The sequence below is a fragment of the Parus major genome, chromosome 3 (assembly GCF_001522545.3).
Source record: "Parus major isolate Abel chromosome 3, Parus_major1.1, whole genome shotgun sequence".
NCBI classification, from domain to species: Eukaryota; Metazoa; Chordata; class Aves; order Passeriformes; family Paridae; genus Parus; species Parus major.
Genome location: NC_031770.1, coordinates 91,768,850 through 91,794,308, shown reverse-complemented (window position 1 = coordinate 91,794,308; position 25,459 = coordinate 91,768,850). Strand labels below are relative to the sequence as shown.

At 34.3% G+C, this 25,459-nt stretch overlaps 1 protein-coding gene across 2 annotated transcripts in view; it reads right to left on the bottom strand.

Moving 5' to 3' along the window:
* CSMD1 (CUB and Sushi multiple domains 1) overlaps nucleotides 1–25,459 on the bottom strand; it is a 1,067,087-nt gene that overhangs the window by 79,990 nt on the left and 961,638 nt on the right. For both annotated transcript variants that reach the window (XM_015621308.3, XM_015621309.3), the window contains exons 45-49: nucleotides 24,375–24,455; nucleotides 24,118–24,231; nucleotides 16,133–16,321; nucleotides 11,858–12,004; nucleotides 1,458–1,646 (exon numbers count right to left, since the gene is read on the bottom strand). In XM_015621308.3, coding sequence (XP_015476794.1) covers nucleotides 1,458–1,646; nucleotides 11,858–12,004; nucleotides 16,133–16,321; nucleotides 24,118–24,231; nucleotides 24,375–24,455 — 720 coding nt within the window. The remainder of the gene's footprint in view (nucleotides 1–1,457; nucleotides 1,647–11,857; nucleotides 12,005–16,132; nucleotides 16,322–24,117; nucleotides 24,232–24,374; nucleotides 24,456–25,459) is intronic.

Below are 25,459 nucleotides of genomic sequence, written 5' to 3'. Positions count from 1 at the left end.
ATGCCAGCACCAGAAACTGCAGATAAAATGTAGTTCAATTAAGTACAAAAGCATCATCTCTCCCTAAATTTATTTCCCATACAGATCACACACAGATTCTCCCATGATTTAAAGACCTTCAGGAATATCAGACAGAATCACATGCTGTATCAAATCACATATGGCATATATGTGGCATTATACCACATAACATGGTGGCATTTGAGAGAAGACATCCTGGATTCTGGCAGCATGTATACACAGATACACAGGTCCTGCTCGTGGCACACTGAGATTCTCCCTGGACTGGTAGGGGTACAGCCACATGGCCCTTCTCATCAGGAAAACGCTCATCCAGAAGAAATATTTAGCTACCATATTACTCTGTATAAAAGACAGGAACCCTATTCCTTCAAGTTCTTCAACAGTAGTCAAATTTCTACAGCTTGTTTTGTTTTCTTACAAATAGCACACCCTCAACAGAAGATTAAGCATCATGTTAAATCTCAGCTGGCCTTTTTTTTTTTTTTCTGTAATTCACAAAATAGAACTTCCATTGTTTCATCTTATGGTCTTTTAAGAAATATCTGAACTATCACTGAAACACAACATCAAGCAAAATATTTTTTTGAAGAAGACATAAAAACTAATGCTAGTGTCTTACAAAGTTAAGAACAAGTAAATTCAAGTTTTAACCAATCATAATCTTAAATATGAATGTTACTATAATTTCATTCTATAAATAAAGCAGACTAGAAGCAGACACATGTCAGAATAGGCCATGTGTGATATGGACAGAATTTGCAGCCTTCTTCATCTTCCCCAGGTCCCTGATTATCATAGAATCATAGAATAGTTTGGGTTGGATGGGACATTAAAGAGCATCTGTTTCCAAACCCCGGTCATGGGAAGGGACACCTTCCACTAAACCAGGCTGCCCATCCAACCTTGCCTTGAACACTTTCCAGGGATGGGACATACACATCATTTGACAAACAGTAATGACTGTTAACAAGACCAGCAAGCTAAAGTAGACCCTGATTCAGCTTCATGACAGCAAAAAATGAAAAAATAAAATTAAAAAAAAAAAAAAGAGTGAAAAGAAGTTAAAAATTATGTCTATAAAGAACTGGTTATAAAGTGGTTTTCTAAAATAATAAAGTAATCCCTTACAACTACCGAATTTTATATAATGTTCAGTAATACAATATGTGGTCTGTTTATAGGTATTTACCTTACTAAAGAAAAAAGTACTGAAAACATATTTTTTTCTTTTGGTCTGTATTTGACTGCATGAATAGTTCTTAGTACTTCAGCTCTGCACACATGAAATACACAAGTCAGTATATGTTTGAATCAGGCCATGATGTCAGTCTCTCTTGGCATACAGCAGTATTGACAATGCTGCATCTTTGTTCTGTGAAATAGCCTTAGAGTGAAATTATAGAAGCCTGCTGAAGAAGAAAGCATTATCTTACCGTGGCAGATTGGCACAGGAGAGTCCCACTGGTACATGCCATTTTGGTAGCGCCTGCACGTCGCATTATTGCGACCAATCATTCTGTACCCAGGTTTGCAATAATAGCGAACTTTGCTTCCAGCAGGACCACCTGTTTTATTTATAATTCCACCATTCCTCAAGGTAGGGTTTAAACTGCAATATGGAGCTAAAACACAAAAAGATAACATTATTAAAAAAAAATCAAATGCACTTAATGTAAAAGAATTAAGATTATTTATGACATTTAAAAACTTTAAATCAATACTGAAACCTTTCAAGTACTTTTGGAATCCTCAGTGAAGATTCAGACTACTTATAAAGAAACATGAGGTTCAAAAACAAAATTTACAATCAAAACCAGTTTATACTACTGCACATAAGGGAGCTAAAATCATGAAGCATATAGAATGTTCAGTAAGTTTGCTCATGCTTAAACATTCTACTTCAAATCTCATAACTTTATAAATACGAAATTATTCTTTGAGTTACACAAAATACAAAACCAATTATAAACCTTTATTAAAAATTTCAGTGCATTTAGACATGTAAGTCAAAGTTTAAATATTTTGTCAAGTATATTAAAAATTTGTAAGACAAATAACAATACACTGATTCTTTAGATACATTTTTTTCAGATTAAAATGCAGATAATTTTTTGTAAATATTCTCTCAAAGATATTGGCAATTATGTTAACTTTTACTAAAATAATGCAACTTAACTGACTGCAAGTTCATAAATGTTAAATTTACACAACATATGAAGTAAGAATGCAGCTGATTGAGTTTTGAAATTAAAGTAAACCTTGTTAAACTTTTATCACTACTCTACTAATATTTTTTGCAGAGCGGTTTTCATGACCAACATGGTCCTCGAGGATCTGTGATATATAAATGGAAATTTTTTGATATGTGCTGAGTAAGGAAAAGAAGTACAAAGTTCTTGTGTCAAAAAGCGAATTATAAAGACCATTTTTAAAAATAAGGTTGCAGTATCTGTCTGTAAGGACAAAATATGGTTACCTGAATTAGACCCAGTCAAGCAGAAGTACAGTATAGCTTGACACAATATATGCAGAGTTGTAACACAAATCTGTTTGTAGACTGCAAATGTAAAATGTAGAATGTTTTATCACTAGATAAAAGCAATATAAAAAATTACCTGGACTCCATACTGAAGTGCAAGTCTCTGCACTTGAATTTGAAGCAGGTATGCACAATGTCAAGCTTACTGGGATTATCTTTTCAGAAGCAGCATGGCAGGACCATGGCTTTCTGAAAGTAAGCCTGACTGAACATCCACCACTGAAATAAGCCTATGAACCTTCTTCACAGGGAAGACACTGTTGAGCTCCACTAAGTGTCAATACCAATGAGACTGAGACTGCAACTACTGTTGGAATACTCCCTCCATCATACTGAAATGTGTCTTAGGTATACTGTGATATTCATTTTAACTTCTGTAGACAATTATCCAGTAGAAGTTGTTTTGTTTTGTTTTCACAAGTGCATAACTACAGGCTTTGGTATACAGCTTTCAATATCTAGCTCTATTTTTTAATTTTTATCTTTAACTCATATTTTGTCACTTTACAGTGCACCTATGGCATTAATTACTCCCTAAAGAAGAATGCTTTTGTTCATTAAACAAGATCATAGAGTTGATTATATTCCTAACTGAAACACTTCCTTTAAAAATCTAGATTTAGATCAAAGTCAGTATTTCTAAGTAATAACACCCAACATAAGCAGTAAAGTCCAACATAAAAGGTGCTGAAAAACATTGTCTTCTGTTCAAATTATATTATATAGTTCTCAATTAAGCAACATTATTTCTACTCAAAATGTTATTTCTGTATGTTCTTTCACTTGGGGATTATTTGAAAAAAAATCCCACAAAATCATAAAGAAAAAAGACCAAAATCAAAATGAAAATTAATAAGCCAAGATGGTCCACTCAAAGAATTGTTTGGATCCATGTTCCGTGTCCTTTATAAGCATGGTGACGCTCACTTGCCTGCCTAAATTACATTAATTATCAAATTACTCTTTAAAAAGGAGGCTTGACATTTAAAGAAACAAAATAGACATGGCTTTAATTTTCCGTTCAACATATTGAAAAATAAATAAGATTGTTATTGCAAAACAAGCAGGCTAAGACTTCTAAAATCAGCTCCAGCATCTTCTGAAGTGCTATTTAATTTTAAATATCCTAGATCTTAAGAAAAGCAGGTGAGTCATAAATAAAATATTATATTCAGAAAAAACTCCAAATTTATCACATCAGTACTGCAATTCTAGACATAAAATATTTGTCTCTAGCCTGGTAACACTGTATGACAATTCTAACCATACTGATTTTCTGTATAGTACCTTTCATGCCTCCTTTTTTTCTATCTCCTCCTATAACCATTTAATTTGTACTAGTAATTCTGTTATTAAACTGTGAACATTGTTATTCTAACAGTAAATTCTTGCCTAGACATAAAAGAATAGTGTTTTTATATGCATAATAAGATTTTTAGCATAACAGGTTAAACTTTGTGTTCTGATTGCCAGGGTATTTATTGCCATGTATTAGTTAATTTAGTTAATTTAGTGGTTAATTACAACAATATACATGACCATTCAGAGAAAGGAGATTTAAAAGGGCATGAAATAGGGGACATTCAGGCTGCTGAATTACACAGAATGATGTCAAAAACCTAAAAATTTCCTCAGGAGCCAAAGGGGAAATCTATTAGTCGTAATTTTTGCTTATATTGTAACAATTAATAATGCCTTGAGCTCAAAAGCATGGTTTAAACTCTCCAGTGAATCAAGTGGTGTCCAGAGAAGAGTCAAGAAAAAAAATAAAATCTTTTGAACTAAGAAATTTGTAGAAGAAAACAAGAAGGAAGACAAAATAGCAATACCAAACAGAATTTGCTTCAACCTCCCTTTGAAAATACTTAATGAATAAAATTTATTGTTGCAGATATTCTGCAGAAAACTATATTGTCTTTTCCCAGATACCTGGATGACTCCTGTACATTTTCTCTTTTCAATCATCTCTTCAACCTACTGTTACTAATGTTTAGTTTTCCTGACAATCCAAGGTGAGTGAGTGGCAGCAGCTTCATGGACCTGTAGGAAATAGGGAAGTGGAGATCTGGGAACCGATGGTCATCTGCTACTGTGGAATTAAAGGCAGATATTTGAGTGTGAATATAAAATGATGAGATGTATTTGATGGGATAGGGAGGCTATAACTGGAGAAAAGAGAGAAAGAATACTTGACATAAAGGTGCTGATTTATGAGCCATGGGGAAGAATAGCCATGAGAGGTTGTTCAAAGAGATAAGAAACAGGAAGGTAGGGACTGGAGACCAGGAGAAAGTGATGAAAAAGAGAGAAAGAAAAGGACTTGGTTAGCCATTAGAAGTGGCACCAAAAGGATTGATGCATCAAAGACTGAGCTTGTGTTCAGAGTAAAATATGATTCAGGGAAAGAAACTGGAAAGAAAAATTTATAAAATCAAATTAAATTGACTAGTAGGAGCCAAGGAAAAAGATCACCGACAGAAGAAAGGAAGAGGATAAATTAGGGGAGTCTTTGTAAAGAGGAGGTAAGTGAAACTAAGATGGTGAGCTAGATGGGAAAAGAAGATAAATAAAAGCTTGCTAAAAAAAAATCTTATGTTTTCTACCAGTAAAAGTAGACTGATTTGTAGGGAGGGGTGGAAAAAAGGCTGGAGTTCAGAAAGAAGGAACACAGCTAGACTGTCTTGGCAGAAGTATTTTGACCATAATGAGTATAAGGTTTGGGACAAAAAAGGTATGATGAATGGGACTACATGAAGTGAGGCAGATTCCTTGATTCCTACAATGAAAAGTTCAGCAGATAGAGGTACAGAAAAACCCCACCTATCAGAAAGGGGCTGTGCTCCCAGAGTACCAAACTGTACACTTTCATGACAGTTAAGAGTGTTTCTGAAACATTTAATATGCATTTTTATGCATATATGCATATGCATTTATGCATATGTTAGTTTGGATAATTTATGTTTAAAAGATTTATTTAACATAGATCAGGTCTTCAACTCTTACTTCCACTCTTTCTTAAGAAATTCTTATTAATGGCATTTTAAAGTAGTAGTAGTAGGCTGGTAGGAAGTCAGAAGCCAGAAACAAGGTAAGCCGTGTCTGTAATCCACATCCATTTAAAAGTTCCTCTAAAACTATACTATTTGTGCTGCCAAGGCAGCGTGACATGTAGAAAAGGCTGATACTCAAAGTAATGTATTATATATAAGCTACAGATAGCATGAAAATAAAAATCATTTTAGGCAAATTATCTAAAATTTCTGAAGATGGAATTTTATTTTTGAACTCTGAAAAGTACACTTGTTGATACAGTAAAAGAATAGATAGATCTACATACAATCCCCTTCTTAATCTATATTTTAGTAATTTTTAATCTGTTCTTTAAATTGAACTCCAGAGCCCACGATGAAGCACTTATAATAATTTCTAGGATCAGGAACTGACATATTAAAAGAAGAACCACACATAAAGCAATAAATAAATGTCTTAAGACCTGAAGTGTAAGCAAATACTTGAAGAATGCCAGACTAAAAACTACAGATACTATTAATTGAGTGAAAAATTTGAGCTTAGTAGGAATCGCTACAGTGAACTCACAAAATACTGCAGCCTTGTGTCAAGGACCACTGTGATAAAATGCTGTTTTTCTCCTAGCCAGTTTCTGAGAGGAACCTGTTCTGGAATCTCATGAGGGTTAGCTGAAATAGGTGTAATAAAACAGAAGTGCTCTCATCTAGGAATGACAATGTTTTACCACAAAATGTGATAAACTTCCATGACCATTCCAGCAACTGAAGTGTGTGTATATATATGTGTATATATATGTATATATGTGTATATATATGTATATATGTGTATATATATGTATATATGTGTATATATCTATATATATCTATACCTATATATATCTATATCATCTATATCTATACCTATATCTATCTATATATACATATGTATCTTTACAGTTATAGATTTATTTTACTTTTCCAAATGACATATTGTCAACATTCTTTCAAGACCTCTTAGATAACAGTATATTTTGTAAGGCAACATACCAAACACTTTCAGCTCACTTATAATCAAAACATTCATGACACTTAACATCAGAACTTTTACAATTTGCCACTGAGTACCAAGAGGATAATAGCTGCCATCTAAATCACATATCACTAGTCAACGGATGTGCAGACAGCAACATATAAACACTGATCTTGTAGGACCTCACTCTTCCTTTAACAAAGTATCTGCTTCTAGTAGCTGGAAAGTTAAAACATTTATGCTGAGGGATTTTTTTTTTTTTTTTTTCTGTTTGAGACACTGTCTCAAAGAAATTCAATTAAATGACTCCCAATTAAAAATTAAAATTCTTTTAAACTCCACGTCCAACCCTCCCACATGATTTTGTAGAACTCACTCTCTACAGGGAATCTACAAAATTTTATCAGAGAATTTCTCTTAGCAAAGGACTTGATTTTCCCAGCAGTATCTTTGATCAGTAACCAAAAAAACTAATATGAAGAAGATATTTGTAAGTATTCACAGAAACCGAACTATGTTTGAAATTATAAATAGATGAAAAAATCTCCTTCTGATACCACAGTGCTTTGTTTACCTTACATGCTAGATTTTATGTTGAGAAATCAAAAGTCACACCTCAGTATACTCTTTCCTTTTAACTTTCCCTTTTGGATATTTAATTGTCTTTGTCCTATTACCAGGAAATCTTATGTCTTTGTGCTGCTATTCTCTAAATATCCACTGCAGTGGAGGCTACTGTCATACTCACTTTATAGATAAGAAATCAAACACTGCCTGAAGTAAGAAGGTAACATAAGAAAACTAAATATATCTTTTCTTATTACTAAACTATTTCTTTAATTAACGAACCATAACATACGAAGTAACTGTATGTTACTTTTCACTTTAAAATATACAGGATCAAAATGGAGACCAATACTCAACCAAGCAACAAAAAAGGAATCCAGTTGTCATTCCTTTTCTTTTGCATTTTATTATAAATCTAACAAATAAACAATATGAAAAGACAACATAAATTTGCAAAGGCCTATTTCCTCTTTAGTGAGATAATTATGAATGTCTCCCCCTTCCAAAACTAAGTATCTGATTAAATAACCTGCTATTCATATGAAAGCTGTTTTTACTAGTGCTTCAACCTTTATAAATCATTCTGAATATTTTTTGTGATTCAGAGTACTGTATAAACCGCTGTGACCTTCCCGCTGTGCAAATCACCACCTAAAAGTTTACAAATTGGAGAAGAAACAATTATTTAGAGTCTGATGAACTTCTTCACACAGTTCCCTTGTCACTTCTAACCATCTACTGGAAAATGTAAAGACAAACCAATCAATATTCTTTTATTTAAAATTGAAATAGAGAGGGAGTAGGAACACTTGTTTAACATGTCCAAAGCTTAAAAAAAACCAAGAAATGAATGGTGAAGAATTAAGCTTCTTGCAATTAAATATGAGATTAAAAGAACAATAATAAAATAATAAAAGTGTGATGGGTTGACCCTTGCTGGATGCCAGGTGCACACCAAAGCTGCTGAATTTCTCCCCTTCTCAGCTACACAGGGGAGAGAAAATACAACAAATGGCTTGCGGGCTGAGACAGAGACAGAGAGAAATCATTCTGCTGTTACTGACATAGAAAAAGCAGATTTGACTTGGGGAAATTAATTTAATTTTTTACCAAACAAATCAAGGTAAGATAATAAGAAATCAAACCAAATTGTGAAAAGCCTCTGCCCTGCCTGCCTTCCCCTTCCCCTCTTCTTTTCCCAGGTGTGTTGGTTTGTCTAGGGTAGAGTTCATTTTCTTCAAAGGCTCTAATATAAGGCTGCATTGTGGATTTCTCATTAAATCAGTGTTGATAATACCGAGATGTCACTGTTGAGCAAGGCTTACACTGAGTCAAGGTCTCTTCTGTTTCTCAACCCATCCCACCAGCAAAGAGGCTGGGGATGCTCAGGGATTTGGAAGGGCATACAGATGGGATACCTGACCCCAAGTGACTAAAGAGATAGTCCATAAGATGTTGTCATGCTCAACAATAAAAGCTGTGAGAAGAAGGAAGGACCAATGTTGCAAGTTATATTCAAGTCACCATTAAGACTGGTGGAGCCCTGCTTTCCTGGAGATAGCTGTCATATTTATTCTTCTGCTTCTCTACTCCATCCTGTGTCCTGCTGTGGGAGAAGGGAGCAAGCAGTTGGGTGGGCCTTAGTGGTGTGCTAGGGTTAAAGGGTAATACAAGCTGCAGGGAAACAGCTTTGGTGCCTGGAACACCTCCTCCCACTCCTTCTTCACTGACATTGGTTTCTGCAGAGTTGTCACTCTCATGTATTCTCACTCCTAGCTGCTGCTGAGTATATATATATATATGTATCTTTTTTTCAGTGTGTTATTGCAGAGGTACTACCACAATCTGTGTCCAGCCACAGGTCTATCTTGGAACCAGCTGGAGGTAGTTCTTTTGGACATGGGGGAAGCTTCTGGCAGCTTCTCACAGAAGCCATACTTGTAGCTCCCCTTCTACAAAACCTGGCCAGATAAATCTGAGGCGTAAGGACAATTGAGGCAGGAAATTACAAATTATCTCAGCAACCACCTGACTTATTTACTTTTGAAAGAATAACCAAAAGTTAAAAAAAAGCCTGTAAATGTTCTAGTAGCAATGTCAATTTGAAAAGCAGCAAATGAAGTTCCCATCTGGTTCCCAAGCCCTTGTGCCTCCAGTGTACATGTTAGTTACTGTAGTGCACTTTCATTCTCTCTATCAATAATTAAAAAAAAAAAAATCAATAAAAAAAAAAGAGTCACCTACCTCTTCTTAGTTATATTTTTATCCTAGCTTGCTTGGGTAGGAATGTGCATGCAGGGTTATAAATTATTGAGGGATACTATACAGATACTCCATAGATTAAGAAAGAGATCTTTTAATATCTAGGCAACAGTGCAGTTAGGAAATGTATAGTTTGGACTAAAATCTATGCTAGTGCCTCTATAATATGTCAAAACCCTTAAAAGAATACCCATCTGCTGTAATGCCTCAGCTTTTTTCCACTGAGATTTAGCAAAAAGTCATATACCACATGACTGTAAATATAGTATTAATATTAAGCAAACAGCTTACACAATTAAGGTTGTATACTAAAGAAAATATTAAGCATTCCCATCAAAGTTTCTAGCACTTTTTAACAGTGAATAAAATATGTAACTTCAAGTGAAATCTAGCTGTGACAAAAACCACAATTTACAAAATTTTGTGCACAGGCATAGCTGGAGAAGGGAAAGGTTATGGGAGGGCAGTAATTCATTTCAATAGGTTCTTCATCATGAGGAAGCCTGCTGGCTCAGTCACAGCTGCCACAGTATCAATAGCCTTTTTGGGATCTTGTATTTTTCCTACTTTCATGATGTTGCTCTCCCTCATTAGGATTCAAATCCAATTGTTTATGCTGCTGTTCACTGTTACTCTTCTTTCATGCTGATTATTTCCATTGAATCTCATGTAAAACGGACAGAAGTTTAGAGAAAAATGCAGGCACTGATGGTTAGTGAAGCGGAAAAAAAGCTAAACTGTTGTTTACTCCCAAAACATAGCCATAAGGACTGCATATCTGTCTCCAGTCCCCCAGTTTTATCGTTAGTCATAGCTAGTGCCATAATAATTGATGAACTGAGCCTAGTAATTACAGACCATTTCTTCAGTACTGCAAAAGGCGTTTTGTGTACATGCAAAGGTACAAAATATTTTGCCATTCCTCAAAAATCGGTCTCCTTAATAATTTGACATTTACAAACCAAAATCTTCACATCAAGTGTGTTCATGTAACCCTGATATTGCTTCGTCACTCTGAATTAATGAATGAAAGCTCACTCCTTTCACTGCCACACATTTGAGGGTTATGATGTGGCAGGTTATCTTTGTTCCCTCTTTCACACTCTCAATCCATCTATTAAGTCTTGCAATTGCTTTTTTAATATAAAAATTAAATTAATCTCCAGTATTCTTGAAAAAAACTTTCTTTTTCCCATCCCTCAGCTTCAGTTTGTCTGTAGTAATTATCTAAAGGTGCAGGTGTAGATAATGACTTTTTTCCTGACTGCTAACAGTTCCTGCTTAGTTCTTAAATCCCCAAAACAATCATAATTATGCTCTGAGCTGAGCCCTGATCTTATGTTTCAGTAACAAGAGAAACTTTCTGGAAATTAGATAAGCAGGGCATGGAAGGTACAGAAAAGGACTGAGCTTTCCAAAAACTGTCTCCTTAAGAGCATATATCATGACTAAATAAGAGATACCTGGTGCTTCATGAAGTGTTCTGCTAAAACACTCTTAGTATTCCTTTCTCTGCTTAATTTATATTGTCAATTATTAGCCACCAAAATTAACACACACAACCTTTATATTGCTAATCAAGTCCAAACACAGAAGAAGGAAATGTTAATGATAGCAATTATCACCTTTCTCTCTCAAATGTACTATTCACATCATGTAAATGATGTCTAAGCCAAGCCTTTTAGTAGCAATGTGTCTGTAGATGTGTGGAAACACCACAAAGAGGCTGCAAACTGAACAAGGGTCAACATGTCTACACATAATACATAATCCAGTATGGCAATATGTTTCTTCTTGATTATTATAATTAATAAGGGAAATAATTTTGGCACTATTTAGATAATCTACTTACATATTTTCATGTTACCAGATTCATATGCAGCCTGTTGAAGAAATGAGTGGCTTATTCCACAACCCCCCCTCCCCCTTTTTTCATTTATTTGTACATGAAGAAAAACATAGTAATGAGAGTTGTGAACTGCAACACTAGGAAATTGTAAACCTAATAATTGTGTAGTGAATTGCAACTGAAGTACTGGACAGCTATTGAGGATCAAAATTCTCACTTCTGAGTACTTTTGTGTAAATCTAATGGTTATCCCTACCGCTACATTTAAAAGGCCTCTCTTCTTATCTGCCTGATTAGACAAAAGAACAGGTGCAGAGAGGAGTCTTAGCTGGAGAAGTATTAATCCAGAGATCTTTGGCACACTGGAAAAAAATGGAGAGACCAAGTTCTGTGCTTACCTTAAACTTAGAAAGAATGATTTCACATCCTTAAAATAAACACTATAAAAATTTATCTTCAGAGAAACAGACATTATTTTACAAGTTCTTTTTGATGCTGAACAGTTGCAATGGCTTTAAGTCTAGGGGGACAACAGTATATCCACAAAGTATAATTTAATAGAAAGCATGAATAATCACCTGAGTAGCGGATCTTGAATCCTTTCTTGCTGGTTGCATGATCAGTTGACCAGCGGAGATACAGCTGATTCATTTTGCTTGTGAAGTTCAGTTGCCCAGTATGATTTCCGCTCAAAGCAACCAGTAAAGGGCTTTGCCCAGAAGAACCTTCAGAGATGAATAAAGAAACTATTGAAGTTTTAAAGTACTATGGGTTTAAGTAATTCTTTCCACATTGTAACTCATCTGTGAATGTGAGCATGGTAGAATAGGAAATAGCCTGACATTTCCTTGTCAGAAAAATAACTAACAGATCTCCGTTTCAACTTTCCATCTGGTTTTAGGTTTTCACTAGAGAGCACTATAACTGCTTTATACAAGCATATGTAAACATATGTGTATGTTTACAAACATGTTTTTATGCAAGATAAAAATTTTTGATACAAAAAAAATGGAAATATAAAGCAATTAGTGATTTCGCCATAAATATGAAAAATTTTTCTCCATGAAAAAAGTAGTGGTTTAAAAAAAATAAAAAGTATTCATTTCCATTTGACACAAATGTACTGAATGAGTTTGTGTTTCTTCTCCTCACCCTTTAAAATCTATTATTTATTTAAGCTCTTTTCTAACTAGTGAGTGGTAGCAAACCTATACATTTTTTGGTATTGTAATTCTTGAATAATTTAAACACCACCACATTACATAATAACAACAGTAGCAAATAAAAAGTTCTGTCATGTGTAAGATCATCACAATTTCACTTGGAATACACACAGTAAAAGTGCAAGGAATTTACATGCTTCACTGGGATTCAGTTCTGTTAATTAATATGCTTATTATAGTTTCATTTTAGTGTAGTGTTCATTTATGGTAAATACAAGATGCTGAAAAATTGTGTCCTGGCCCTAAACCACTATCTTCACCAGAATAAAACCCAAACCCTAGAGGCACAGACAATCATTTCAGGACTGATTATATAGCAACATATATCAATCCAATCTCCAACTGGAAGCTCTCTAAAACATGAAATGGCATTTTTTTCCTCCATTTGAAGGTTATGTTCTCTCCAGCTGAACCACTGCCTTCTATATGTTCCCTGTCTTTTGCTCCATTTTTTTTTCAAGTTTAAGAAAGCTATGTCAACCAACATTATCTTAGTCTGAGTTGCTGTTACAAATAAAGAGCTTCATTTATTCATTTTTTGCTGAGTTTGAGCAGCTACAGCCTGATTAGGTCTTCTTATGTTTCATGAAAATACAAAAATAAAACTGAATGAAATGACACCTAAAAATTGAATATGATTGTTGTCAGCCCCATCCTGTTCAATAAAAATAAAGGTGTATTTTCTGACTGGGACATTTCAGGTATAAAAGCGAGGCTATGGAAACCACAAAAACATAAACATTAAAATTATCTCCCAGTTCTTAGGAACTGCATTTCAGCCACCCTAATGACAATATTACAACTAAGTAAGTATTACTAAAAAAATTCTAAATAATAAATGCATCTACAATATAAGAACAAATAAGCATTGCTTTAGGCATAGGTTGCTCATCATGCCCTCATCAATATGCTTCATAACTTGTTTGTTTATCATATTGCAGAGTGTGTTTGATGATTACATTGTAGGATAAATGATAAGGAATGCATAGGTAAATTTCTATTTTTGCTTGAAAAATTATTTAGAACATGACATTTGACTCAGTTACTCTGTGCTTCACTTTGGATTTTATAAATCTCTTTAATACCCTTGCTACAGTTTGGAATGTAAATGTTCTTTTAAAATCCTCAAGGGACTAAAAAATGGACTTCTACAAATAAAGATCAACTACCCACAATAAGGTGAGAATCCTTATTAGCGAACATGAAATTATTTTGCAGCACCATATGCCACACCAAATTTTTTAGTCATTAGCAGTCAGCTAATGACTAGCAGTCAGCTCTTCAGAGGGTGTTCAGGAAGGTCAGCAGCATGACTCAGTTGTTCTTGAATCTGACATTTATTTAATTATTATTTCAGAGTTTGTCTGTATAAGAAAATACTGAACACACTCAACTTCTGGTGTGGTGATCTGTCATATGATGTTCTCTTGAATATTAGATAAAAGTTGCATTTCCTTGTATTTTCAGTGATATATTAGTCTTGGTTTATTTCAGAGAGAAAAAAAGAATATTTTCTGTATTAAATTAATGCTATTCAGTGTAAATAGCCTGAATGCAGTATTTTCAAGTCCAAAATACTTTCATAATTATGTTAATGTAACGTTATGTCCTCTTTAGTTTAGAATCCAGGTAGGTTTTTCTAAGGGTCTGACAGGTAAGTGGGAATGGCTCATGGGCTTGCTGCTCCCAGTTGTGCAGGGTGACTTTACTGACTGGTTCCTACACTGATCATCATCCAGCTGCTGAAGCACCATAATATACAGTGCAGTCAGGTAGGTGTAGTCCCTGCTGTGGTTTGCATTGCAAAGCTGCCTTTTTAAGCAATCAAAGATGAATGTCTTAGCAACGAAAGTTCTCTAAAATTTGTCTTGAAAAATCTTTATACAGTTTCTGCAGTTGAAAAATCTTTATACAGTTTTTTGATGATGTATCTTTACCTGTTATAGATATATCAGTGCAGTTCTACTAACCTAAATGAAGTACGGTCTTTTGGACCTCACAGGGCCCCACAATATAACACATATGTGCTGCAGAATGCAGCAACATTTGAGTCTGACTTATAGCCATTGCTGGAAGCAGTTTAGCTACATCAGCATTGCTTTCTGCCCCAAAAACTCATGCTGAGATGTACAACTAATTAGTCTAGCCAAGTACATTGCTAATGTGGCCACAGGGACACAAACAAGTATCTTTGCAAGCCACTGCAATGGCCCATATCTGAATACAGACTTGTTGAGAGCTAGCTCAGGAATCTCCACACAGCACAATAGTTGAGAGGTTATAAATATGCCATTATCTTTTTCACTTAAGGTTGCTGGTAGGTGGTAGAAAAAGTTACTTCTGCAGAGCTGCAGTAGAAATGAATTTGTAAGAATATCATTTCATGCCATAAAATTAAAGTGTTTAAAAATGTAGGAACAACATTAGCTCCTCTCAGATGTATTATTGATAATCTGGTTTCTTTACATTTAAATTCACAGGAAAGAAAACAAAAATATACATCAGGAAAATTATACTGTTTCAACAGAATTTATCAAAAGCAAACAAAGCGATCAGACCACTAGAAAAGTTCCAGTAATGCTCCATATTTGCAGACTATTTTCTGCACTAAGCTAACATGGACCAGCATATAGGTTATAAAGAAAAAAATATGCTAATGAAGTGGCATTTTTAAAAGCATTAAAAGTTTTGTAGATTTTTTAGGATGTTTCTACCAAAAAGTAAAATAATTTAATAATTTTAGACATTTAATTCTAATCCTGTAGAAGAATACGTAGAAAAAAATACCTCAAAAAATATGACCTTTTAATATTTTTTCATGCTGTGAAACTCCCATAGTGAATATTCATCGTTTCTATCACACTTATCATATATTCTCGGTTAATGAGGGAAGATATGATAATGGTCTCTAAATGAATAAAAATGTATTTAAGAACAATCATAGACTAGTTATCCTTGACAATCAATGGGAACTCAAATGAAATCAATAGTAAATCATAATAAGTTCAGAATTAAGTAGAAAATAAGAATTATGTAGGGCCCTTTGAGAGGTGACAACACCAGAAAATGAGTTTTGGTCATTTCTCTGCTCTTTTTCCCCAAAACAGATAGTTCAACGCTTCCACAGTGGTATTCAACACTTCAACAGTACATTCAAACAGTGAACAGCACTAGTTTGCTATGCTATGGAGAAAGCAGAAAAGGTAATTGAACTCAAATTTCAGTATTTAGACTCAAATAATTTTATTCATTTGGAAAAATGTAGTTATAACCCCAAAATACTTCTTCACCAGAAATGAACCATTACAGACCAGCATGTTAACTTCTCCGTTCAGACACCTCCATACACTTCCCAGGAAACAGAAAACTGAGCAACTTTCCTAGGGAAGCTCCAGTTGTTATTGCTCCTCCTGTAACAATACCTAAGAAAATTTAAAATCTTCTCTGTCCTGAATACATCTATAAAAACTTTCATTAGCTAATAGATTCAGACTTAAGGCAAAAGTAATAGGAATTCTGAATTATTCTTTAAACTTCAGATATATCACTGTATTATGAACCCAACAATTCAAAATTACTCCACCCAGTATTTGTTCTTGTGTAATTAGATAGAATTTAAATCTCTCTTACCATCAAATACCTCCAGCTCATCAAATTGCTTTTCACTTTGAAACATTTCTACAAAAATGGAGATGTTATATCCTGGCTCAACCTTAATAGTCCAAGAACATGTCTGAGAGTTGGGATAAGTGCCTGGATAACCTGGACTGAGGATCACTCCTGACGATTCTGTACGAATTTCATTTGCTGGACATTGTGCTAAAAAGGACACAAAAAGAGAACTAAGAGTAGCAATAAAACAAAGTGCTTCTTCACCATGAAATGCATACTTCAGGGTCAGTTTCCAAATGAAAATGTATTAGAACCATATTCTAGATGGAAGGGGGGAAAAAAGTTCCCTATAATATGCATGGAAGAAGGACCACTTTTCTAAAACTTGCATTTAGGAAACATTATATAAATTTATTAATTATAGTAAATAATCTATCCAGAAAGAAATATGTTAGACCCCAAAGCAGTTTCAGTAAAGGAATTTACATATGTTGGTTGTGATCATTCACACAGGTGAGGTAAAAGTACTGATGAAACTTTTTATTTGGAAATTGTATTACATTTGGGATCTTAAAAAAATGACCCAGCTTTAAGAATGAAGCCTGTTACATGAACATGACAATGCTGAAAGATCTAGATATAGCAGATCATTTGAAAGTACACAGGTTTTATGTAAGGTGTTCACTTTGGATACAGAATGCTTCAAGTTATACAAGTAAGATCCTAGCAACTACTTGCCCTATTATTTAAAGTCTGAACTTTAAATTTCACCCCATATTCATAGGTGTTTATGACCTCTGCATACTGAAAGGAAGATAGTATATTAAAATACTGTAAATTTTGTATCCTAAACTCTGGTTGGATCAGGAAGTTTTGTTAGTCACTATTTTTCTTTAATATTTTGCCTCTCATGAAGGACTCTCTTTTCAAAACTGTTTCCTGTTGAAATCTGATACACTTTGTCCACAGTTTCATAATATATGTCCATTTTAAAAATGGTTTTTATGTAAGATTCACAAATATATCTGATAGAAATGCATTCCTGGAAATCATCTGTCACAGTACCCAAACACTTAAATAAAGGTTGTAAGAAAGGCAAAAAACACAACAACAGAGGGAAAAGTGATCAGTACAAAAAACATACTACAGGGGAAAATCTACACATAACTATCAGAAACAAACATTAAGAACTGGACCATTTCCTTCAGAAGGCCTTTAGCAAACTTGGAGGTATAATTTAGGTTTAGTTGTAGCTAAAAATCTATTTGGTCAGAGAGAAAAGTGTCAGGCAGTGAAAAGGAGGGATGTAATATGCAAGTGATAATAGGCCATCAAACAGGAGAACAAGATCTGGACTGAGGAAAAGATCGAAAGCAAATAATTTTTGTTTGGCATATATCCCTTTCTGCTATCATTTGGCAGCACTGGCTGCAACAGAGAGATCCCTTAGAGGCAAAACCATCTTTGACAGAAGATCTTAGGAGAGTGAAAGCTGATGGGACAATGGTACATAAAGCAGTAAGAATTCTTTTGCCAGTAATCCAGGGATTGCCTCTTGAGGCAGAAACACCTGTAGTAAAATTACACCCAGAAATTTCACATGAACGTCTGTCTAACGTATGTGTTTAATGACAATAGCTGCTTCTCTTGTTCTCATAAAATGATACACACTGCTACTTTGACTTACTCTATTCTTCAGAATAAAACAAGAATAACTTGGGAAAATACTGTCAAAAAGTGGTCATAAATCCACAGAAAATAAAAGTAAGCCTACAAGTTCTCAAAGAAAAAAACTGGGCAGAGAAATATTATCAGATAAATAGCAAGAATTTTCCCAAAAGCATTTCCTGTCAGACATGAATAAAAGTGCACATCAGTGATGAAGAGTAGCTGACACAACACAGTTCCACAACCTGTTTTATCCTGTAGTATCATTCCTTACGCTACAGACTATTTTAAGAAGGGAAAAGGTGAATTTTACTGAGTATTGACTTATTTGAAATGTTTATTAAAAATGGTAATGTCTACTAGAGCTACTTGAGAATTAAAAGCCTGTCTTCAAAGTCATAAATTACAAGTGTCCTGGAGAAATAAGTGATGTTGTCAGACTTTTCACAGCAACACGCAGTGATTTTTTTCAATACTGGAAAGCTGTCACCTCTCTGGATAAACTATGGTTTAGAAATGGCTACAATCAACTAAACATGACAAACAAGAAGTTGAAATGTATGGGTCACTTGGAATGTGATATGGGAGTATTGGAAGTACATCTGGAGTGGTTTTGTAAACATGCCATGTTTAACACTAAACACTAAACACCAAACCCTAGCAGCACAAATGTTAAGGATACAAATGTCTTTTGTTGCCTGCCTTGCCTCAGGATCTTAGGGAGTTATGGAAATCACCATTGGTCAAATTACTCATGAAACCAATTATATAGTAGTCATTTGGATTTGGGGTGTGCAAGCAAAATCTGAATGTAACACAGATACAGTCCCGACAAGACAAAAGCCTGCTGATCTCATTACTTGGGAAGTATAATTCTTCCAGAGAAGTTTACAGCTGGGTTAATCTAAAAGGCTATTATTGCCTCCTTTATATGGGTGCTCTTTCAGCTAAATTACCACAGGTATCATTTTCAGAGAGGTGCTCTCCAAATATCTTCCCAAGAGCTCTCTAAATGGACTCTGTTTACTTACTCCAGTATATGAAGTTTTTGGAATCTTGGGTAGAAGATTATCAACTAAGAATAAGATTCAAAAATACATTTTTAAAAGTCTGAGATCAATGTATAGTGGTACCTAGAACACTGTCAATAAGTGCTGAGATATTGTTCACTAACTCAAGAAATACACTGCAAGCATCTTTAAAAAATTGAGTCAGTGAAGGAATGAAATGGAAACATAGAGGAAAATCAACAATTCAGAGAAGTGACAAATGTTAGTTTCTTTTGGGATAAAAGAACTGTCATAGAACAGGAAGAAAGACACACTCAGCACAGACACTGGTTGTAGTCATCTCAGAAACCTGCAGCAGTGCTCCAGAGAACAGGTAAGAATGGTCTGCAAAAAGAGAAAGAGGCAGGAATAGGAAATTGTGGAGGGGAGAGGAAAGGATTAAAAAAAAACCCAAAGAAATTACTTTTCCTGCCTTCTTATTTCAGCTACTTTGCTCTTGGATTATCTAGTTTTTCTCGTAAAGACATCAGAGACAAAAGATGAAGGAAAGAGACAAGGAAATAGCTTGTTTACTAGGTTTGAAAAAATAACAACAAAACAATTTATTTCAAAAGCATTTAAAAATTATTGATAACAGAGAAATACTGCTCTCAGCTCTCTCATTCTTTGCAGCCAAATCCTAAGAAGGGACCTGAAACTAATTTATTCACCATGGGGGAAAAGGTACCTTTTTCAGGTGTTTCCTCATGCCCCTTTCTCATAATTGAGGAAAAGTATGATGTTGCTTTGTAATTAAGAACATTTCTTTGGTGAGTGAATATTAAAAATCAACAGCCTAAAGGACATAGTATTTCCTTGAACACATCATCACACATACACAAGAAAATGATCAATGCAGTGATGCCAAACTGATTTTAGCCTTTTCGATTTTATAAATTCTTTATATATTTGTAGCTTTGTAGCCTATTGTATAACTAGACAGAAAGACAAAACACATTCCTAGAGACTCCAGTCCTCTGGGGCCCGAGGTTAAATTCTCTGGGAACCAAGGTTAAAATGTCTTCTTGAGACACTTTCTCATAAAAAAAGTTTAGTTAGTATCTAAAGGGGGAGTTTCAAAAAAGGGTCAAACCAGGGAAGAATTGTCTCACGTGTCTCTAACTGGGGATTCTTGTCAGTTATGCTAATTTGTGAAACATAAAATTGTGCCCTCTTTATGTTACCATGTGCATCTTCAGAGCATTTTCGGCATGCATTCCACCTTGCTGTGCACCATAAAGGATCCTTTATATAGGTAACCGCATTTTTACCACCTAACTGTGTCTTTTTGTCTGACTGCTTTTAGGATTGAAAAGACATCAGCAGAACTGCTGTAGGAATTCTTTCCTCCACATGTTCTATTGTATTCACTTACTGAACTTCAGAATTTTAATAACAAAACAATTTCAAAAAAGGAGAAATAATGTTTATGAGGAAAAAAAACCTGTACCTCTTTAATACAAATCAACACAAATAGTGATGCTAAGAGTGAAAGGAGATATGGAATAGTCCTCTGTGGTACTGAGACAAAACTAGCATATTCCTAGAGCAGAAAATTCAAATAAAATTAAAACTATTATGTCCTTCTAATCTGTAAACAGCTCAGTACCTCTTCTCTGCTAGGACAGAAGTGACCAAATGTTTTTAAACACTAAGCTTTAGATCTTCCTATTGCCAAGATTTACTTCCTATGTAATTTCAATGAAAGTAAACTCCACAGTTTTATTATTTTGTATTCACTATGCACACAACAGGTTAAAAAAAAACAAAACCTGCTACTTCAATCTCTTCCTATAATATTAGCTCTCCCCTTTTAGGATAATATTTAAAAATAGAATACTCCTAGATAAAAACTTGTCTGGTTGAGGCAAACATATCTGTGTTAGGTCTAGCTGAAATGGAGCTATTTTTCCCCACAGCCCCCCTGACAGTGCTGTGCTTTATATTGGTAGCTACAAAGGAGTTGATAATGCAGAGGAATTTGGCCACTGTTGAGCAGTGCTGGCCCAGCATCAGTGCTGTCTCCACCATTAGTGCTGTCTCCACCATTCTGCACCACCATCTCCCAGTATACTGGGGGTGGGCGAGGTCTTGGGAGGGGCCTAGGAAGGACAGCTGACCCAAACTGACCATAGGAATATTCCAACAATATGACAATGGCTCAGCAATAAAGGCTAAAATGAAGGAGGAAGAATAGGGTGTACTTATTATTTACAACAGCTACATGTGCTGAAGTCCTGCTTCTCAGGAATTGTCTGGACATTACCTGCTGCTGTAAAGAAGAAAATATCTGTCTTTTTTCTCTTCTTTTGCATGTGACCTTTCATTTTGCTTTAGTAAATTGCCTTTTCTTGACCTACAAGTTTTTCTACATCTTATTTCCTTCTCCTGTCTTGCTGAGGAGTAATAGAGTGTCTTGGTGGGCACCTGGTGACCATCCAAAGACAATCTACCACAATAGTCTACTCTTAATACTGTTTCTTTTATTTGTCAGTTGACTAACATATTAACATATTTGGTACCTCATGGACTCTCTTCTGTCAGTTAAATTACAGGCTGACTCAACTCCCTACACATTTAGAAGTTTAGGAATTGATGTGAAATTTACCAGCTGAGAAAATCTGAGCTGCAAAATAGATTAAATGCTTGTGCCCCACAATATATTTGATTATCAATTATTTATAAGTAAATTCCATGAATTTTAAAAGTAGCTACTGTAAAATAGCTTGGAATGAAACAGGAATAAATACTAAAAACATGCTTTAGGCATATTGGAGGACAAAAGTAATCTATTTTACATTCATTTTTAATAATATTGTTGCACATGTAAATTCCAAATAATGTTATCTGTTAAACTTGTATAAATTCATGCACAGAGGCAATGCTTAGAAAAATATAACAGGAAATAACTATCTTTATGTTACACAGTCACATGTAATTGTGTGCAGTGAGGTATTGTCATAAGAAAGGTAATTCTGCATGGCAGCATAACACTTTCTTCATATTCTAGTTTTGAGGAATACATTCCCTAATATGGCTTTTGAAGAAATCTGATCTAGGTTTTTTGGGGAAGGCCTGACCAAGCTTCTTAACTATAGTACTACTTTTGATATCCTTATCTTTGATTTTGCTTCTATTCATAAATATTATCACCTCATTAGGACAATATTATCACATTATCTCCTTAACTTGTTTTGGGCTGCTATATTACCTTATACTGAATACCCATTATCTCTTTAACTCTTTAGTATCTCAATTTTTGTGACCACTACTGGAATATTTCTTGCTGTCACAATGCCCATAATGCTTTAATTTACACCTCTACACTTCCCTAACAGCAACTAAAAAATGAAAGAAATTTGTAGCAAGAGGATAAAGGGATAGGATGAGAGCCGCGGCTCCAAGTGTAGAAACAGAAATCACAACTGTTCAACTACTGTGAAGCATAAACCCATTCACACTGACAGCATGTTCTGTATGGGTGCCTCGGGCTCTGCATGCTAGAAAATACTTGGCAAGATAACACAGTACAAAACATTTTGAGAAAGTCTGTCCTCAGGCAGGAAGGGAAAAGGAGCTGTAAGAAAACTCTGGTGTATTGTGATTACAGCTGCTCTGAAGGTCATTTATTGAGAATGATGTAGAAGTGGTCATGCAGACTGATTTTTCTTGCCTGTCAGATATGTCATCAGACTCATATATAATATGCTAGAACTTGGGCTTCTATCATAGAAATATATTTTTTGACTACTACAACATATTGTCACAGCTCAAGGAAATGGAAAGTGTTCTTGTGTCTTTAAAAAATATGAAGCTGATCTAAACAAGGACAATACGATCAACTATAAATTATAGGTAAAATGTAGAAATACAAGAAGGCAGTTCAAAAATTAGTTTGAAATACATTATGCAAATTGCATAGCAAGTAGAAATTTTTTTTCAAGTCCATGAGGATAAAATAATTTTGTATAAATGCTGATCCATCCTGCATCACTCCTAAGGAAAAGGAATTGGGCAGGGTATTGAAAAGGATGGGAAGAATACTTAAAAATATTGAATATCTTCTGGTCTATAAAATCACGATACAAGTATGATGAATAGAGAATAACTTTTAAGAGTTACTGATTATTTTTCCCCATAAGAACTGGATGACATGAAGTGAAAACAGCATGTGCCAAGTTCAAAGCAGACAGAGAAATAACTTCTCATATTAAATAAAAAAATAAATAAGTAAATAAATAAATAAATAAATAAATAAATAGATTCTGTAACTTCTTGTACAAAAATTTGTGGATTTAAGGCATTTACATGGGTTCAAAATAGAACTGAATAATTCTAATGAAGAAACAGCCGTACAGGATTCAAAACATAAAGAACATTTCTAGCTTAAGAGTGGTTTAGCTACAGTTGGGTGGAGGCCCTAATTAACTGCATGTTTGCAATGATTTTCTGTCCTTCATTAGAAAATCATTATTGGCCAGTGCTAGATATGGAACACTGGGTATATGGTCTGGTATACAGAATTTCTGGTCAGATGCAGAAATGTGTATTTCCCCCTCTTCAGATACTTAGGTTTACAAAATGCAACATGTGTACTTTCAAATATGTATTTATGACTAAACACTATAAAGACAGTCATTAAAAGCACAACTTTTAAGTGATTTTGCAATATTTTATATGATTCATAAATATAAGCTAGGGTTTTATAATAAAATAGGAATTACATTCAACATTTATGTCCACAGTAATACTGGGAAGGCTGGGAGAGAAATAAAACCAAGTAATTCTAGTTTCCAGAAATTAAGGAATTAAGGAAATTAAATTTATATAAAGATACAACTTGGCTGAAGAAAAGAAATCAGGTACAACTTTTTCATGTAAGTCTGGTATAAAATGTCACCATATTTGTCAAAGCACAGAGAATAATTTCTTATTTTAATTTGAAAGCTTAATTTAAATTCATATTTTTAGTATTTTTCAAAAATAAAAATAAATCCTTGGTTTGATATGAAGCAATATAGAATATTTCAAAGTAATCTAAGAAATCAGTGTTTCAGTAATGGTGGAGTCAAATAGTTAAAATCACTTCCCATTGGTTCTAAAGAATAAAATTTTTACATGAAATTCTTAGGGCCAAGTACATAAAAAAAATGTGAATTTCTTAGATATTAAAGAAGTAAATGGAAAATTTTCTTTTAAGCATCAACAAAATGACAGTGTCTAAAATTTGATGCTTTATGTAGGATGCACATTAATGATACACACACCATGCAAGTACATATTTACCTTCACAGGATGGAGAGGATCCTTCAAACTGCAACTGTGCATTCAGTTTGCAGGTTAATATATCTTGTCCAACAAGGGTGAAACCAGGATGGCACCTGTACTTCACAAAATCTCCTGAAAAAGGTATTGAAAAAAAAGTTAAACCTCAAAAATTCCTTCAAACAGAAGCATATCAAAGTCTCAGATGGAAGATGAAATAGCTTAGTTTAACTAGAATTCAAGTGAAAACAGAAGGAAAAGAAATACTATCTTTTTACCTATTTCAAAGTCATCATCTTCTGTAAACAAATCTGCATGTGCAACTGTGGGTGGAGGCTGGCACTTCCTGAGCTGATAAGCTGCAAATTTAAGTGGAAAAAATTAAATGCTGGCATATTAAAGAGTATTTTACAGAGAACTAATTTCATATTAACATTTCCTAAATTACAAGAACTGCACTGAACCTTGTGGTCTCTCAGTTACAACATTTTTCCAGATAAATGTCATTACATGACATGAGCGTGGTGAGACTGGAAACATGCTGCCCAGAGAAGTTCTGGATCTCAGGACTCATACAAGTCTAGGTCTAAACCTGGTCTGGTGGAAGATGTTCCTGTCCATGGTTGTGGGGTTGGAACTAGATATTCTTGAGGGTCTCTTTAAATTTAAAACATTCTAAGATTCTATGACTCTTTAAACAAAGTTTCTTGTCTGCTTTTCAAATCTTTTTCAATATATTGTGAGCAATCTCATAAGAAAGGAAAAATTACTTTGTTTCTAAAATGGAATAGAATGCCTACAACACTTGAAGAACACCTTTTGGGATTAAAAGAATTCAAAACACAAATAAAGATTTCAATGAGAGTGCTTATATCAAATAAAATCTCTCCCCTTCCTGCAACTAATTTACCATCAGAAGAAAATTCTCTGAACAACTTCATAATCCTATCCACTTTAGTTTTTGCTTCTCTGGTTAAGTGCACTGGGTGATAATGTATCATGACCTCATTTTAGGAGAAAAGTACAGACAAGAGAAACATTTCAAATTCTGCGTAACAATTTCATATGGACTTCCCCATGCAAATAGATATCTCAGATACTCTCTGTGACAATTACTGTGGTCTTTATGAATTAATTAATTGTATATTTTTAATTTAGAGTCCAGAAGGCTAAAAAACTTCCATTTATTACACATATTTTGGGTGACAGTCCAAATTAGAACTAGAATTATACTTCAGCTTTTCACTTCTGAGTTAGATGCCTAATTTTCACCACCTTTAGTGCCGAATGTAACTTTGAACAAAGTATTTTGCTGTGTATCAGTCCTTATGCTATTGTTCAACCCTACCATAGCATCCCAGAA